We start from the raw sequence: 15530 nt of genomic DNA, 5'->3' as shown, positions 1-15530 counted from the left end.
CTGACCCTTTTTGTCTCTTGGGCTAATAATTTTCTTGTGTCTTTGGTGTTCTTCATTCTCATTTGCTCCAGGTGGGTTGGGACCAATTAATGGCTGCTCGCTAGCTTTTAAGACCCCAGACACCACGCACCAAAGTGGGATGTAGAACATTTTCTTAACAAACTTTGTTATGCCAGTTGACCTAGATGTCCCCTTAAACCATGGTCCCCAGGCCCCCACCCCTGCTACTCTGTCCCTCGAAGTGTTTGGTTGTGTCCAGAAAACTCTTTAGCTTTTGGTTTAGTCCAGTGGTGCTGACTTCCCCTGTATTGTGTGATATCCTTCCCTTCACCTAAGATAATTCTCGTCTACTATCTAGTTAGTAAATTCCCCTCTCCCTCCTTCCTCACCCTCATAACCAACAAAGAATGTTTTCTTCTGTGTTTAAACCTTTCCTTGAATTCTTATAATAGTGGTCTCATACAATATTTGTCCTTTTGCAACTGACTAATTTCACTCAGCATAATGCCTTCCAGATTCATCCATGTTATGAGATTCATCATTGTTATTTATTGTTGTATAGTATTCCATCATGTGAATATACCATAATTTGTTTATCCATTTGTCCGTTGATGGGCACCTCGGTTGTTTCCATCTTTTTGCTATTGTGAACAGTGCTGCAATGAACACAAGTGTGCATACATCTATTCGTGTGACGGCTCTTATTTCTCTAGGATATATTCCAAGGAGCGGGATAGCTGGATTGTATGGTACTTCTATTTCTAGCTTTTTAAGGAAGTGCCAAATCTATTTCCAAAGTGGTTGTACCATTTTACATTCCCACCAGCAGTGTATAAGTGTTCCAGTCTCTCCACAACCTCTCCAACATTTATTAATTTGTGTTTTTTGGATTAATGCTAGCCTTGTTGGGGTGAGATGGTATCTCATTGTAGTTTTGATTTGCATTGCTCTAATGGCTAATAATCATGAACGTTTCCTCATATATCTGTTAGCCACCTGAATGTCTTCTTCAATGAAATGCTTGTTCATATCCTTTGCTTATTTTTTAATTGGGTTATTTGGTTTTTTGTAGTTAAAGTTTTGCAGTATCTTGTAGATTTTAGAGATTAGACGCTGATCGGGTATGTTGTAGCCAAAAATTTTTTCCTAGTCTGTAGGTTATCTTTTTATTCTTTTGGTGGAGTCTTTTGATGAGCATAAGTGTTTGATTTTTAGGAGCTCCCAGTTATCTAGTTTCTCTTCCGGTGTTTGTGCATTGTTAGTTATGTTTTGTATTCTGTTTATGTCATGTATTAGGGCTCCTAGTGTTGTCCCTATTTTTTCTTCCATGATCTTTATCATTTTCGATTTAGGTCTTTGATCCATTTTGAGTTAGTTTTTGTGCATGATGTGAGGTATGGGTCTTGTTTCAGTTTTTTGCAGATGAATCCAGTTATGCCAGCACCATTTCTTAAAGAGACTGTCTTTTCCCCAATTAATGGACTTTGGGCCTTTGTCAAATATCAGCTGCTCAGACGTGGATGAATTTATGTCTGGATTCTCAATTCTGTTCCATTGGTCTATGTATCTGTTGTTGTACCAGTACCAGGCTGTTTTGACTACTGTGGTGGTATAACAGGTTCTAAAATCAGGTAGTGTGAGGCCTCCCACTTTGTTCTTCTTCTTCAGTAATGCTTTACTTATCCAGGGCCTCTTCTCTTTCCATACGAAGCTGGTGATTTGTTTCTCCATCTCACTGAAAAATGTCATTGTAATTTGGATCGAGTTGCATTGTATCTGTAGATTGCTTTGGGTAGAATTGACATTTTCACAATGTTGAGTCTTCTTATCCATGAGCAAGGTATGTATTTCCACTTATGTAGGTCTCTTTTGGTTTCCTGCAGTAGTGTCTTGTAGTTTTCTTTGTATACGTCTTTTACGTCTCTGGTTAGATTTATTCCTAAGTATTTTATCTTCTTGAGGGTTATTGTAAATGGTATGGATTTGGTGATTTCCTCTTAGAAGTTCTCTTTGTTGGTTTGGAGGAATCCAACTGATTTGTGTATGTTTATCTTGTATCCTGATACTTTTCTGAAATCTTCTATTAGTTCCAGTAGTTTTCTTGTGGATTCCTTGGGGTTTTCTGTGTATAAGATCATATCATCTGCAAACAGAGCTACTTTTACTTCCTCCCTACCAGTTTGGATGCCCTTTATTTCTTTTTCTAGCCTAACTGCTCTGGCTAGGACTTCCAACACAATGTTGAATAGGAGTGGTGATGAAGGGCATCCTTGTTTGGTTCCCATTCTTAAGGAGAATGCTTTCAGACTCTCTCCATTTAGGATGATGTTGGCTGTTGGCTTTGAATAAATGCCCTTGTCAAAAGCTTTTTCTGCATCAGTTGATAAGATCATGTGGTTCTTGTCTTTTGTTTTATTTATGTGATGGATTACATTGACTGTTTGTCTAATGTTGAACCACCCCTGCATACCTGGTATGAATCCCACTTGGTCGTGGTGAATTATTTTTTTGATATGTTGTTGAATTCTATTGGCTAGAATTTTGCTGAGGATTTTTGCATCTATGTTCATGAGGGATATTGGTATGTAATTTTCTTTTTTGTGGTGTCTTTTCCTGATTTTTCTATAGGGTTATGCTGGCTTCATAGAATGAGTTTGGGAGTATTCCATCCTTTTCTATGCTCTGAAATACCTTTAGTAGTAGTGGTGTTAACTCTTCTCTGAAAGTTTGGTAGAATTCTCCAGTGAAGCCATCTGGGCCAGGGCTTTTTTTTGGGGGGAGTTTTTTAATTACTTTTTCAATCTCTTCTTTTGTTATGGATTTACTTAGTTGTTCTACCTCTGTTTGTGTTAGTTTAGGTATGTAGTGAGTTTCTAGAAATTTGTCCATTTCCTCTAGGTTTTCAAATTTGTTAGAGTACAATTTTTCATAGTATTCTGTTATGATTCTTTAAATTTCAGTTGGGTCTGTTGTTATATCACCCATGTCATTTCTTATATGGGTTATCTACTTCCTCTCCTGTTTTTCTTTTGTCAGTTTGGCCAGTGGTTTATCAATTCTGCTGATTTTTTCGAAGAACCAGCTTTTCGTCTTGTTAACTCTTTTGATTGTTTTTCTATTCTGTATTTCATTTAATTCTGCTGTAATCGTTATCATTTCCTTTCTTCTCGTGCCCGGGAGCTTCTTCTCCTGCTCTCTTTCTACTTGTTCGAGTTGTAGGGTTAATGTTTTGATTTTGGCCCTTTCTTCTTTTTGGATGTGTGCATTTATTGCTATAAACTGACCCCTGAGCACTGCTTTTGCTATATCCCAAAGGTTCTGGTAGAATGTGTTTTCACTGTCATTTGATTCTGTGAATTTCTTTATTCTATCCTTGATTTCTTCTATAACTCAGTAGTATTTGAGCAAGGTGTTGTTCACATTCCATGTATATGATTTTTTTTTCCCCTTGCTTTTTCTGTTATTGATTTCTACTTTTATGGCTTTATGGTCAGAAAAGTTGCTTTGTAATATTTCGATGTTTTGGATCTTGTTAAGGCTTGCTTTGTGGCCTAATATGTGGTCTATTCTGGAGAATGTTCTGACATGGCCACTTCTTATGGCGTTAGGCTTGGGGTATGGATTGTGAAGAGTAGAGAGGGAGGCAGGGGCCAGACCTTAACCTTAAGTTGTTGGGATACCCTAAAAGTTTACCTAGCTTTTCCCACTCTTCTTTGGAAGGCCAGCAAGTGGAATGTTAAAATGGAATGTTTTCCACCCTCTGCCTCAAGGTATTTGGAAGAAAGGGTAGAGATTTAACACACACAGAGTTTATAACTCTTGACTTTATAGGAATATATCTTGAGGCATATGATTGAATTTTTCAATAATGGTATATAGTTTTTTATCATTTGAGACTGTATAACTGAGAATGTCTGTCTTTTGCCTTCACACATGAACAGTAACTTGTTCAGAAATTTCGATTCTAACTCTTTTCCCTCAAACTCCTGCAAATGTACTGTTATCTTTCCACATTTAGAGTGGCTAAAGGGAGGGGGCAGTGCTAGTCAGATTCTCTTTCCTTTGTAGGTAATGTTATTCCTAACTAAGAAATAGACATAATTTTCTATTTTTCCAGAGCATTCAGAAATTTCACTAGGATTATTTCTAGATATGGATCTGCTTTCAATGATTTTTCTTTTTCCTGGCACTTAGGAAGTGATTTTAAACTAAGTATCAAAGATTTCAGTTGGGTATATTTTCAAGATTTCAGCTTGGGGATATATTCTTTGATCTTCTATTAGTTGTTTCTCCTTCACTCACTCCATTCTCTCTCAGGATTCCTAATATGAGAATACTCTGTTTTCTGTGGCTATTCTGTCACTTTATTTATTCTTTCATATTTTTGTGTCTTTGAAATTTTGCTCTACTTTGTGGAAGAATTTCTTGAGTAGGTGTTCTATTTTATTAATTTGGCTTTTAACTATGTCCATTCATTGTGTCAGCAAAATTTTTTCCCTAAGAAATACTTTTGCTCGCATATTTCTCTCATTTCTTGGATGTCTGCTGGAGTTCACAAATGACCTAGAACTGGTGAGTAGGTAGACTTCCCTTTTGGGCTTAGGAGCCAAGAAAAGACCGTAAGACAGATCCTTTACCCTATACCAGTGACCTGTGTAATTTCTGGGGTCTTGGAGTAGTCAAGTTCCCAGCAAAAGGAGTATTTCCATAGGATGCCTAAGGGATGAAGTAGAAGTAGTTTTGCCAGATTTTGCAAAAAACAAAACACTATGACGTCCAGTTAAATTTGAATTTCAGAAAATCAACAAATACTGTTTTTGTATAAGTAGGTCTCAAATCTTGCATGGGAGCTACTTATACTGAAAAATTGTTTTTTATTTGAAATTCAAATTTAACTGGGTATCCTGTATTTCTTCTGATGGAGGTCATAAATTCCTTTAGCTTGCTCCCTTCCTGCCTTTTCTTAAATATCCTTCCTTCCAACCATACTAATGAAACCTTAGGAAGTTGGCTATACACCAGTTGTAAGAAGAAGTAACAAAGTAGGTTCTGGAGATGTCAAGAGTGGAGGTGAAATGAGGTAATATTCTTCTCGTTGTTTCTCTGTATCTGATTGTGGGAGCCTGATACTGCATTGATATTGCATCATTTGCTCCCTTCTCTCTTGGCCTGATAAGCTTCCTTGGGTTCTTACTTTCATAAATTCCTCACTTTCTATAGAATGCTATCTAGTCTAAGTGAAGGCTGGAGATTTACATGTTGGTCAGCTGTTTCTGTTGCAGGACACTGGTCTTGCACTCAGAGTTGGCATCAAACCCCACTTTGACTATTCTAGAACTCTCCCTGGCACCTTATCTTGGCTGCTTGAAGTTTGAGGTTTGGGGTAACCTGTCCATTTACTTCCTAGGCAGGCCTTTCCTTTGCCTGTTGATAAAAGGAATGTAAAGGGCATAGTTTATGATGATGTGGCCAGTTGAACTTAGTAGTTCTGACTTCAAACTTCCTGTAATTTTTCCCCTTTCTGTGGTCTGTGGTCTATGAAATCAAAAGAAACACAGAACTGACTGGTCCATTAGAATTTAAATCAAGGAAATCAAGCAGGCAATCAAAAAACAATGTGAATTGGCAGTTTGCATACCTCTGCAGGAACTCTCTGAACCGGACCACAAACCATTGGGTAGACACAAGAGGATGCTGCTTCCCACGAGGTCAAATCCAGGGAGACATCGGACCCCACAGGCTGCATTGAAGTGGTTGTTGCAAGTGTTCTGGATAAAGTAACCGTTTTCAGGAGGCTTCAGAGTAGGGCAGTGGACAACTAACATTTACAGGAATAAAAAGCAAAAAGCAAAATTGGCCTTTGTCTATGATATATCCTCTTTTTTTCTTTTTCTTTTTTTAAAGGGAACATTTCATACTTCCATCTCAACTTCCCTCAGCATTCTCATTTCTTACATTTAAATTTATAAGTGTACACATGGAAGAAAAACCTTTATATCTGACTCCTATTAGATATTTACTTTCAATTCAATCTTAAATGCAGGCTAAATATTTTTTTAAGCTTTAAAAAATGTTTATTTTCATACCTTTGTGAATATGAGATGTCCTGGTGCTTGACTTTAATTAAGGTGACATAAAATAGAAAAGAACAAAGAAGTACGGCAAAATATGTTTGCTATAAACCAAGAGTCACAGCTTCTTGTACATGGTATATACTATTTTTTAAAATTTTGATATGAATAAATATTGACACACTTTACTTACAAATTCTTTAAAAAACGGATTTGACTATCACCAGAGCCCCAATTAGCTCACTTGTTATTCAAATATGTTGTTCAAACTGTTGCTTTTCTCTCTTAGATTTATTTTAGATTTTCTTCCATGTATGAAACCTTTCTGATTTCATTGTTTAATCACTCCTAGGATCTCAGATCCTCTTTATCTGGAGCAAGATGAGGATGTGTTCAGTGATAATAAAAAATGCAATATAATCAAAGCAAGTATCTCCCCCCAACATGATTAGAGAAAGAGATGTTAAAGTTCATTTTAAACGAACTGGATTAAAACACCAGCATCATTCCCCTCACAGAGATCAGTCAGCTCCAAGATTTCCTATTTGCCAGTGTTTACACCGTAAGGTGGAGGCTGACCTTCGCAGGTCTGCCCAGACGCCCGGTAGCCCTCCTTGCAGACACAGTCCTCAGGGGTCGTGCTTCCGGGTGGAGAGGTGTGATTTTCATCTGGACACGGAATGCAAGTGCTGATCCCTCCTGGTGAGCCTTCAGGCTTGTATGTCCCTGGTGGGCAAGCTGTGGGCAGACAACAAGCAAGGGATCTCCATTTCATGTGGTACGGCATTTGGTATTTAACAAAACTTTGGAAAGAAATCAGAGGAAAAACCAACCAAACAAAAGCCAAAGAACAGCTATTCATAGAAATAAAATATAATTCAATGGAGAAAGGAAATCAAAAACATTTTAAAAGACTTTGTTATTTGCAGGTTATGAAATGGCTTCATGGGGCCCACAATTAATTATAATTACAAGACAATATAACATGATAAGTCTGGACTTATTTGTGGGCAACTGAAAATAGCAACATACTTTAAGGGACTGAAAGAAATTAGTGATCCTTGATTTAAAAAAAACAACAACTTTACAAATATGGTTCATCCCATATTCCATTTCCCCCTCCCATGAAGCATCACCCCCCAGTCCACGCACCCGGATCCTCTCCCAGCAGAAAATAACTGTAGATATGCAAAAAGCACATAGCTGATTGTTTCTGTTCAAAGCACTTGACAAAGGATGAAGAGAAAGCGAAGGGCTTGAGGGCAATAATCCAAGTGATGGGAAACAGACCCTATGAAGTAGAAAAAAAATTAAAAAAATAAAAAGAGCCTGCTTTTCCCAGGCTCAAGGAAAAAAAAAAAAAAAAGATTAAAAGCAAGATTTAACTGACCTTGCTTTCAATCCTCCCTCTGCAGTGACAATGGACAATGGAGCTGTGAATTTGTAACTTAATCTCTCTGGATTTACATACCTGTAAAATAACTCAAAATTAAGCATTCAATAATAGAGGAATTGTGGACTAAAGGGACTTGCAGCACTCAGTGAGGCCAATTAAATGTAACATGGTCCCACCATGCATTTGATTATTAATAAACAGTAACAACCAAGTGATGTGCACTTATTATGTGATATTTTATATAAATTACCTCAGTTAATCCTTACAGTATTAATAAATTATCATTAATAATCATTAATGACATTATTAACATATGTAATGTTATGAATTAAATTGTGTCTCCCAAAAATGTGTGTCAGCTTGGCTAGGCTATGATTCTGATTGTCCACCATTTTGTGATCTGATGTGATTTTCCTATGTGTTGTCAATCCTACCTCTATAATGTTAATGAGGCAAGATTAGAGGCATTCATGCTAATGAGGCAGGGCTCAATCTACAAAATTAGGTTGTGTCTTGAGTCAATCTCTTTGGAGATATAAAAGAGAGAGGCGAGCAGAGAGACAGGGGATCCTCATACCACCAAGAAACAAGAGCCAGGAGAATAGCGCGTCCTTTTGACCCGGGGTTCCTGCGCTGAGAAGCTCCTCAACCAGGGAAGACTGATGACGAGGACCTTCCCCCAGAGCCTACAGAGGGAGAAAGACTTCCCCTGGAGCTGACGCACTGAATTTGGACTTCTAGCCTCCTAGACTGTGAGAGGAACCCTGGTGGCACAGTGGTTAAGAGCTGGGCTGCTATTCAAAAGGTTGGCAGTTCAAATCCACCAGCTGCTCCTTGGAAACCCTATGGGGCAGTTCTACTCTGTCCTGTAAGGCCCCTATGAGTCAGAACTGACTTGACAGCACCTAACAACAATAGACTGTGAGAGAATAAGCTTCTCTTTGTTAAAAACACCCACTTGTGGTATTTCTGTTATAGCAGCACTAGATAACTAAGACATATATTGATAATATTAATAAGTATATCCATTTATAAAAATAAGAAATGCGGGCTTAGAGAGATTTAATGACATGAATAAGATTAAACAGCTAGTAGCTGATAAGTATTTTTTAGTAAATAGTTACATAGCATTCACTATGTCCCAGGTACTGCTCTATGTATTTTATAAATATTACCTCTTTTAATCTCCTTAAATACCTTTAAAATTGTGGCTTTTCTTTCTTAGATTCATTTTAGATGTTCCACCTGTATAAATCATTCTATCAGTCCCATTTTATAGATAAGAAAACTAAGGCAATAAGAGATTAAATAACTTGCCAAAGTTACAGTAAGTAAATTAAGTGGACGTGCAAAGATAATACTTTTTTTTAATCTTGATGAATGATTTAATTAAAAACAATACAAGCAAAACTGTCCTATGGAGAAAGAAATTTAGTATGTAAAGCGCTCTTGCTAATATATGAGAGATATTTGAATGCTCCAGTAGAAAAACTGACAAAGAAGACAGTCATCTCTTCCCTCCAATTCGTGGATGTTGCTATCCGAACATTTTTCTAAAGCATAAATTTGATCAAATCACTTTCTACCTAAAAACCGTACCAAGAGAATAAGGCCCTATCTCTTTAGCCTAGCAAGTAAAGGCATTTTTGATCTGTCTGTTAACTTCTCATCAGTGAATTTCAAATCCTGATTAGAACCTGCTTCAAAATGAAGCAGAGCTAGTCTGCCCCAATTTATTGCACTTAGGACTTTGAGCAATTTACTTAATGTCTCCGAGACTTCAGTTTCTCCATGTGTAATAATAATACTTCCTTTATATTTTTTTTGTTAGAATTAATTGAAATAATGTGAATAAAGCAACAATGCCTGGTATGTAGTTAGCATTCAGTCTATATAAGAATGATATCCACCAAATTGTCATTTTCTCAACCTTAAAAGAGATAATTATATTGCTTTTATAGACTTGTGTTCAGTAGATGCTCTGATGCTTGGTAATGTTATCTCCCTTTCGTATCATACATTTAGCTTCTACCTTTGCAAACACTTTCTTTCCTCTGAGTAAACTGCCAGCATCCTTCAAGACTCTTACTCACTCTTCAAAGCTTCTCCTTGCCGTCTCTTCTATGTTCCCAGAGTACACTGTACGTAATATATGTACTTATCTCTTTCTCTCAATGGGCAACATGCTGTCTGAGAGTTCAAGGTTCCTTCAGTTATTTGACCCAGTCATTGTTTATTCCATTGCCTGATCCTGCAGTCACTCGATGAAAGGAGGACAAGGGAAAAGAAGCACTGTTGAAAGGTAGAGGGTGGTTTGGTGTGAAGGGAGGACTAATGTCAAGAAGACTAACAACAGAGTAAACGGAGGGGTATTAGACTTGGAGTCAAGATGACAGAGTTGCAGGTTGGCTTTTCAACTAATAACCCATGGGATCACCAACAAGTTAATGAATTTTATTTTCTTTTTCTACAATATACAAAAGTTGAACTATTGATGTCCATGAATCCTTCTGATGCTAACATTTGATTATTCTATTAACAGAATAATATTAAAAAGCAACTTAAAGAAAACTTCCATATGAGTGGACAGATTCTGGCTAAAATTTTATAATTTATTTTTTAAAATAATATTATATGAAAAGGAACTAATCTTACAATATTACTTTCCAAACTTTTTAGTAATAAAAAATTTACAATGCTGGAGAACAGTGTTGTAGATAAAAATATCCAAAAGTACATTTGGAAATGTATTGTGAAATTCATAATGCTAATGGAAAACAGACCTTATTTGAAAGCATTGCACAATTCCTAGTGGGAGAGGCGTAATAGACTTTCTTGATTCCCAAGGGGGGAAAATTCCTCATCTAAAAACAAGTAAAAGTTGAAAAGACGAAATACAACTGTAGTTTGAACAAGTTTCTCAAATGTTGGTAAAGGGCTATGGTATTTGCTTTTTTTTTCCTTTCTTGATATGTTTCCTTCCTGGAAATGTATCAAATATTATTTCTAGTTGCTCTTTCTGTTGTTAAAATAAGCACTTTCACTTTTCAGAAACATCTTGACGACTATTAGCTACTATTACCGGAAGTGTGATTCTTGAAGTATCATGTTGTGCTAACATTAGATTTTTCTTCAGCTGACTTAACCCAATTCTTTGACTGACATACATTAAAATACCAACCAGTGTGGAACTTATAAAACACCAAGAACTCTCTCTTCTCTCTAATCAATCTCAACCATTAAATATCCATTCCTTAGATGAATTTTTTAGTTAGTATTAATAACATGTTATACAATGTTTTATATTTTATAAAATTCTTTCTTATATATAATCTCAAATTTAAAAAAAACTGATAAATATTGAGGGTTTTCCTTGCACAATTTGTCTTAAAAGCTTAATGACTCCCTTTAGAGAATATAGTTTCAGGGCAGTTGCGTCAGCTACCTTCAGGCTGTGCACCACACATCTCCAAGGGGCCCCAGACACATAGATTACAATGGCGCCCCCTAGAGTTGTGCAACTCAGCAGCCCTAGTTTCTGCTATTTCTAGATAAGGCACCAAGCACTTATCTGGGCCCTCTCAGGAAAAGGCTTTTTATTATTGCAACATTCTTCTTCTCAACTTTATGGAGTCAAGCTGAAAGAGAAATCTACTCCTAGAAAAGTTGTGCTAGGATTTTTTAAAACAAACTCAGTACCCCTAAAGCAATAACTCCCATCCTCCCTCACCCCATTGTAACCATTGATCTATTTTTTCATCTCTATGTATTTGCCTATTCCAAATATTTCATATATGTAGAATCCTACAATTTTATCCTTTTGTGTCTGATTTATTTCACTTTGTTTTAGAATTTTGAGCACAGGGATCTGTTGCCCCAGAAGGGAACCACTTTTCCTCATGCCGAATCAATGTCTTCAAAAATATAAGACAAAGACCAGGCATGTATACAAAGACTTTGTTTTTTATTAGGCAGCCAAGATACTTTCTATTTTCAATAATGAGTTAGGTGAGGAGCTTTTCAACCACCTCGGATTCTGCACATCCTATCCTGTATGAGCTACATTAGCACCCTGCCAATCTTCCTATAATTGGTTAGCTCATTTGGCTAGAGTACAGACCACTTGGACAAAATTACAATTTTGACCCTGTGTGGTGCCACAGCAGCAAATGGCACCAAAACTGCAGGATACCATGTTGCAGAGCACCTGCTCAGACTAGCCAAGATATTACTAATGGATCAGGACAAGTCTATAAAAAAACAAAATAAAAACCCTCAAAGGACTGTGTCCAAAAGAGGATGCATCAGCAGTTACTGTCATATGATAAGAATTTCTATAAATGTACACACACACACACATTCACACACAAATACAACCTGGTTGAGTATAGAATACCTAGGCAAAGTCTTTTTCATTGAAAACTCTGTAGACTTAATTGTCTTAAGGTGTTTACTGTCGGGATGAGAAACATGAGCTCAGTCTGAATTTTATAATTAAAATTCTGTGGGCAAGCACTTTTAGGAGAGACTTCTGGAGAATTTTAAAATTATTTTTAATCTTATTTTTTTCTAAAATAGTTAATGCAGAATTGTATAAAGAAAATAAAATCTACCATAAATTAAGCCACTCTGATTTAACTATTTTTTTAATGTTTGACTTTGTTATGGATTGAATTGTGTCCCCTAACAATACGTGTCAACTTGGCTAGGCCATGATTCCCAGTATTGTGTGGTTCTCCTCTGTTTTGTGATCTGATGTCTTGTAATTATCCTCCGTGTCCTAAATCCTAACCTCTTTAATGTTAATGAGGCAGGATTAGAGGCAGTTATGTTAATGTTAATCTATAGGATTAGGTTGTGTCTTGAGTCAATGTCTGTTGAGTTATAAAAGAGAAAAGTGAGCAGAGAGGGACCTCATTACTACCAAGAAAGAACAGTCAGGGGCAGAGTGCATCCTTTGGTCCTGGGTCCTTGCACTGATAAACTCCTAGACCCAAGGGAAGACTGATGACAAGGACCCTCCCCTAGACTGACAGAAAGAGAAAGCCTTCCCCTGGAGCTGGTGCCTTGAATTTGGACTTCTAGCCTCCTAGACTGTGAGAGAATAAATTTCTGTTTGTTAAAGCCATCCCCTTGTGTATTTCTTTTACAGCAGCACTAGATAACTAAGACAGACAGTTAGACTGATTCCGATTTTTTACAATTATGAACATTTTTTTAATAAACAGTATATTAACTTAAATCTTTGATCCATTTAAAAATTTTTTTAGGTAACACAATATTAATTTTTAAAACTGGTGAGCCTATTGTCTATTTTATAATCCTATTATCAGGAATGAAAGTACATGTCTTACTGTGCTCTCATCAGCATTGAGTATTAACAGTTTTTTAAACTACCAGCTTACTCATTATTTAAATATGAAGTCCTGTGAATTTCAGTACAACAGAGTTTCAATTCGAATCTAAGGTAGACCCATCCCTGAGATTCAGATATGTGTAGGCCCAACAGAAGTCTATTTGCTTGAAGAACTTGAGAACCTTCTGGGAGAAGAAAATGCCAGTGGTGATATTCAAAATATTACAACCCAGAATGATGTGGTCACTGATCAGTGAGAAGAGACTGTAGCAGCTGTAGCAGCAAAGCAGGGTTTTACATGCTGACTGATCTGCCAGTATTATCTCTATAGGTGTTGGGTGGTGGAATGGGCCAGTGAGCCTGGAAAGGGGGTCGATTCAGTTAAGCGGCGCTCAGGAGACTTGGGGCAGCAGCTGTTTACCAACTGGTACATAAGTTTGTCAATATATTAACAACATTTACAAATGTACTGATGCATACCTCCCTGTCCTAAGGAAAGAAATAACTGATACACCTTGAACCTAATAACACTTGACCTTAATGACTAGAAAGGAAGAAAGTCTGAATGAAGTGTGGTGTTTGTCATCAACTTTGTTTCCCTTCGGATTCTACAAAGAGGGATGAGTTGTGAGTAAAATCTCAGGCTTAAAATATTATAGCTGCCTTTGACCTTTTCTTTTCCTCATCTCCTCCACCTACCATTCAATAAAACACCAAGGTCTGTAGGTGTTTGGAAATGTGGCTTACATCAGCTGCTGTTTTCCATGCCCAGTGCTGCTATCTTTATTTAGGACTTTATAGCTTTATACCTAGATTGATGTCATAAGCTGCATACGTACATCTCCTTTCTAGGTTACTTCAGGTTGATTTCTGTCCACAGATGCCAAATTAATGATGCTAAAACACTGCTTTGATCATACCATTTCTCTGCTCAAAATTCTTCAAAGGCTCGCCATTCCCAATAAACAAAAGGCCATCTCTGTAGCCTGGAATTCAAGCACCTGTCTAATCTAGTCCTTACTCCTTACCTTTCTTGCTTTGAATCCCACTATGCCTGTACTTTTTGTTCTCCACAATGGCATCCCCCGTTTCTATGTGTCCAAATCTTGCTTATCATTCAAACTCATCAGCTCCGTAAGTAAAGAGAAATTGTTATGAAAAGCTACAACATTTTGTGTATCATGTATGTCACATTTTTCTCTTTCAATCTCAATTGCTTAGGACTGGATTAATCGTAACTCTTGGTTCATAACACACATTCTAAGTTGTTTATAGTAATTACAGATCTATAGCATAATAAGCTACTTTAAGGCAAGGATTATGAAATAATCATACCTCTCAAAGCACCTAAAATATTCAATAAATAGTTAAAGGAGTCAATGGACAGGTTTAAATGATTTCCTTATGTAGTTTGCATAAGACCTGCTTCAGAATGACCCGATCTGCCTCGCATTCATTCGGGTGATCTGTGTGGTCTAGTCTACTGTACCCTGAAGTACTCCAGCCATCTAATTTTTTTTTCCTCCAATATTTCCATATTAAAATGCTTGGATTATTTTTTGAATACTATGTGTGTAAATAAAATTGCAAATATTTTACTTTGGAAATCACAATGCTTTCAACATATTAAATTTCACCATGTCACAACCTTTCTCCGATTTCATCCATTAAAATAAGGTGTGGTGCAAAGGATTGAGTACAGGGGTGAGAATTCTGCAAATTATTACTGGATCTGACACTGTCTGACCTGACCTTCCCTAAGTTATATAACCAATTGGAAAACTGGTTTTTCCATCACTACAGCATGGGTGATCATGTTTGCAGCCAAGGGGTTGTAAAAGTAAAACATCATGACCTTCTGTAATGATGACAAGGATGTGACAGATAATGGGGTAATGAGGATAGAGCCAAGAATAACACAGAACTCTGCTGTGCCCTCACAAAGCTTGCAGTTTGGGACAGATAACTAAACAAGGGCGATGTACCATGTGATATGACAACACATAAGAGGGACATCATCCAGACTTGAGGCAAGGGTGGAGTGGGCAGGTAAGACTTGGTTGGTCAAAATGATTTCAAAAGTGAGACCAGAACCATGAATAGCAGTGATGGGAGGAACAGGAACAGGGTGATGGCATTCCAAGCAGAGAGACTGGCATGTGCAGACCCAGAGACAAGAGAAAGCATGGTATGTTTGAAAAAGAGAGAAAGAGAGAGAGAACTCACTCTTGCTGGTGTGTAGTGAAGGGTGAGAATAGAAAGTTAAGTGAGTGAAAACCATCAGGGCTAGGTAAGGCACAATAAAAGGCTAGGACTTTATTCTATGAACAATGGGAAGGTTTTAAGTCAGGGTGTGGGAAAACACTACTTTGGGTACCTTTTGGAGAGTGATTTTGTAGGGCAATAACATTTCATTCTTAAGCACATGGTATGATTTATTTGTGCCCACATATTCCTATACTTAAGGACAATTTAAGAAGAGCCTGAGCTATGATTAATTAATATTTTTGCTTAGTTACTTTTCTGTTTTTCTCTATAATACTTTCTAAGTTATTATTCTTTACTTAGTGAACTTACTGGCCACTAACTTTTTTTTTTTCCATTTTGTTTTGGTAGAAATAAAAGTTATCATCAGGCATAAGACAAAAAACTGACATTACTATGCTTCCAAAAAGGGTATCCTTAATTAAATTAACACCTAAAGAGC

The 15530-nt window shown here is 36.9% G+C and overlaps 1 protein-coding gene across 1 annotated transcript in view; it reads right to left on the bottom strand.

The window, feature by feature from the left end:
* The window catches only part of SVEP1 (sushi, von Willebrand factor type A, EGF and pentraxin domain containing 1), a 216669-nt gene that overhangs the window by 141372 nt on the left and 59767 nt on the right, over positions 1-15530 (bottom strand). The window contains exons 4-5 of the mRNA XM_004372179.2: positions 6651-6809; positions 5639-5818 (exon numbers count right to left, since the gene is read on the bottom strand). Coding sequence (XP_004372236.1) covers positions 5639-5818; positions 6651-6809 — 339 coding nt within the window. The remainder of the gene's footprint in view (positions 1-5638; positions 5819-6650; positions 6810-15530) is intronic.

This window comes from Trichechus manatus, unplaced genomic scaffold, assembly GCF_000243295.1.
Source record: "Trichechus manatus latirostris isolate Lorelei unplaced genomic scaffold, TriManLat1.0 scaffold00016, whole genome shotgun sequence".
Lineage (NCBI taxonomy): Eukaryota > Metazoa > Chordata > Mammalia > Sirenia > Trichechidae > Trichechus > Trichechus manatus.
This window is presented reverse-complemented; position numbering and strand designations above follow the sequence as displayed.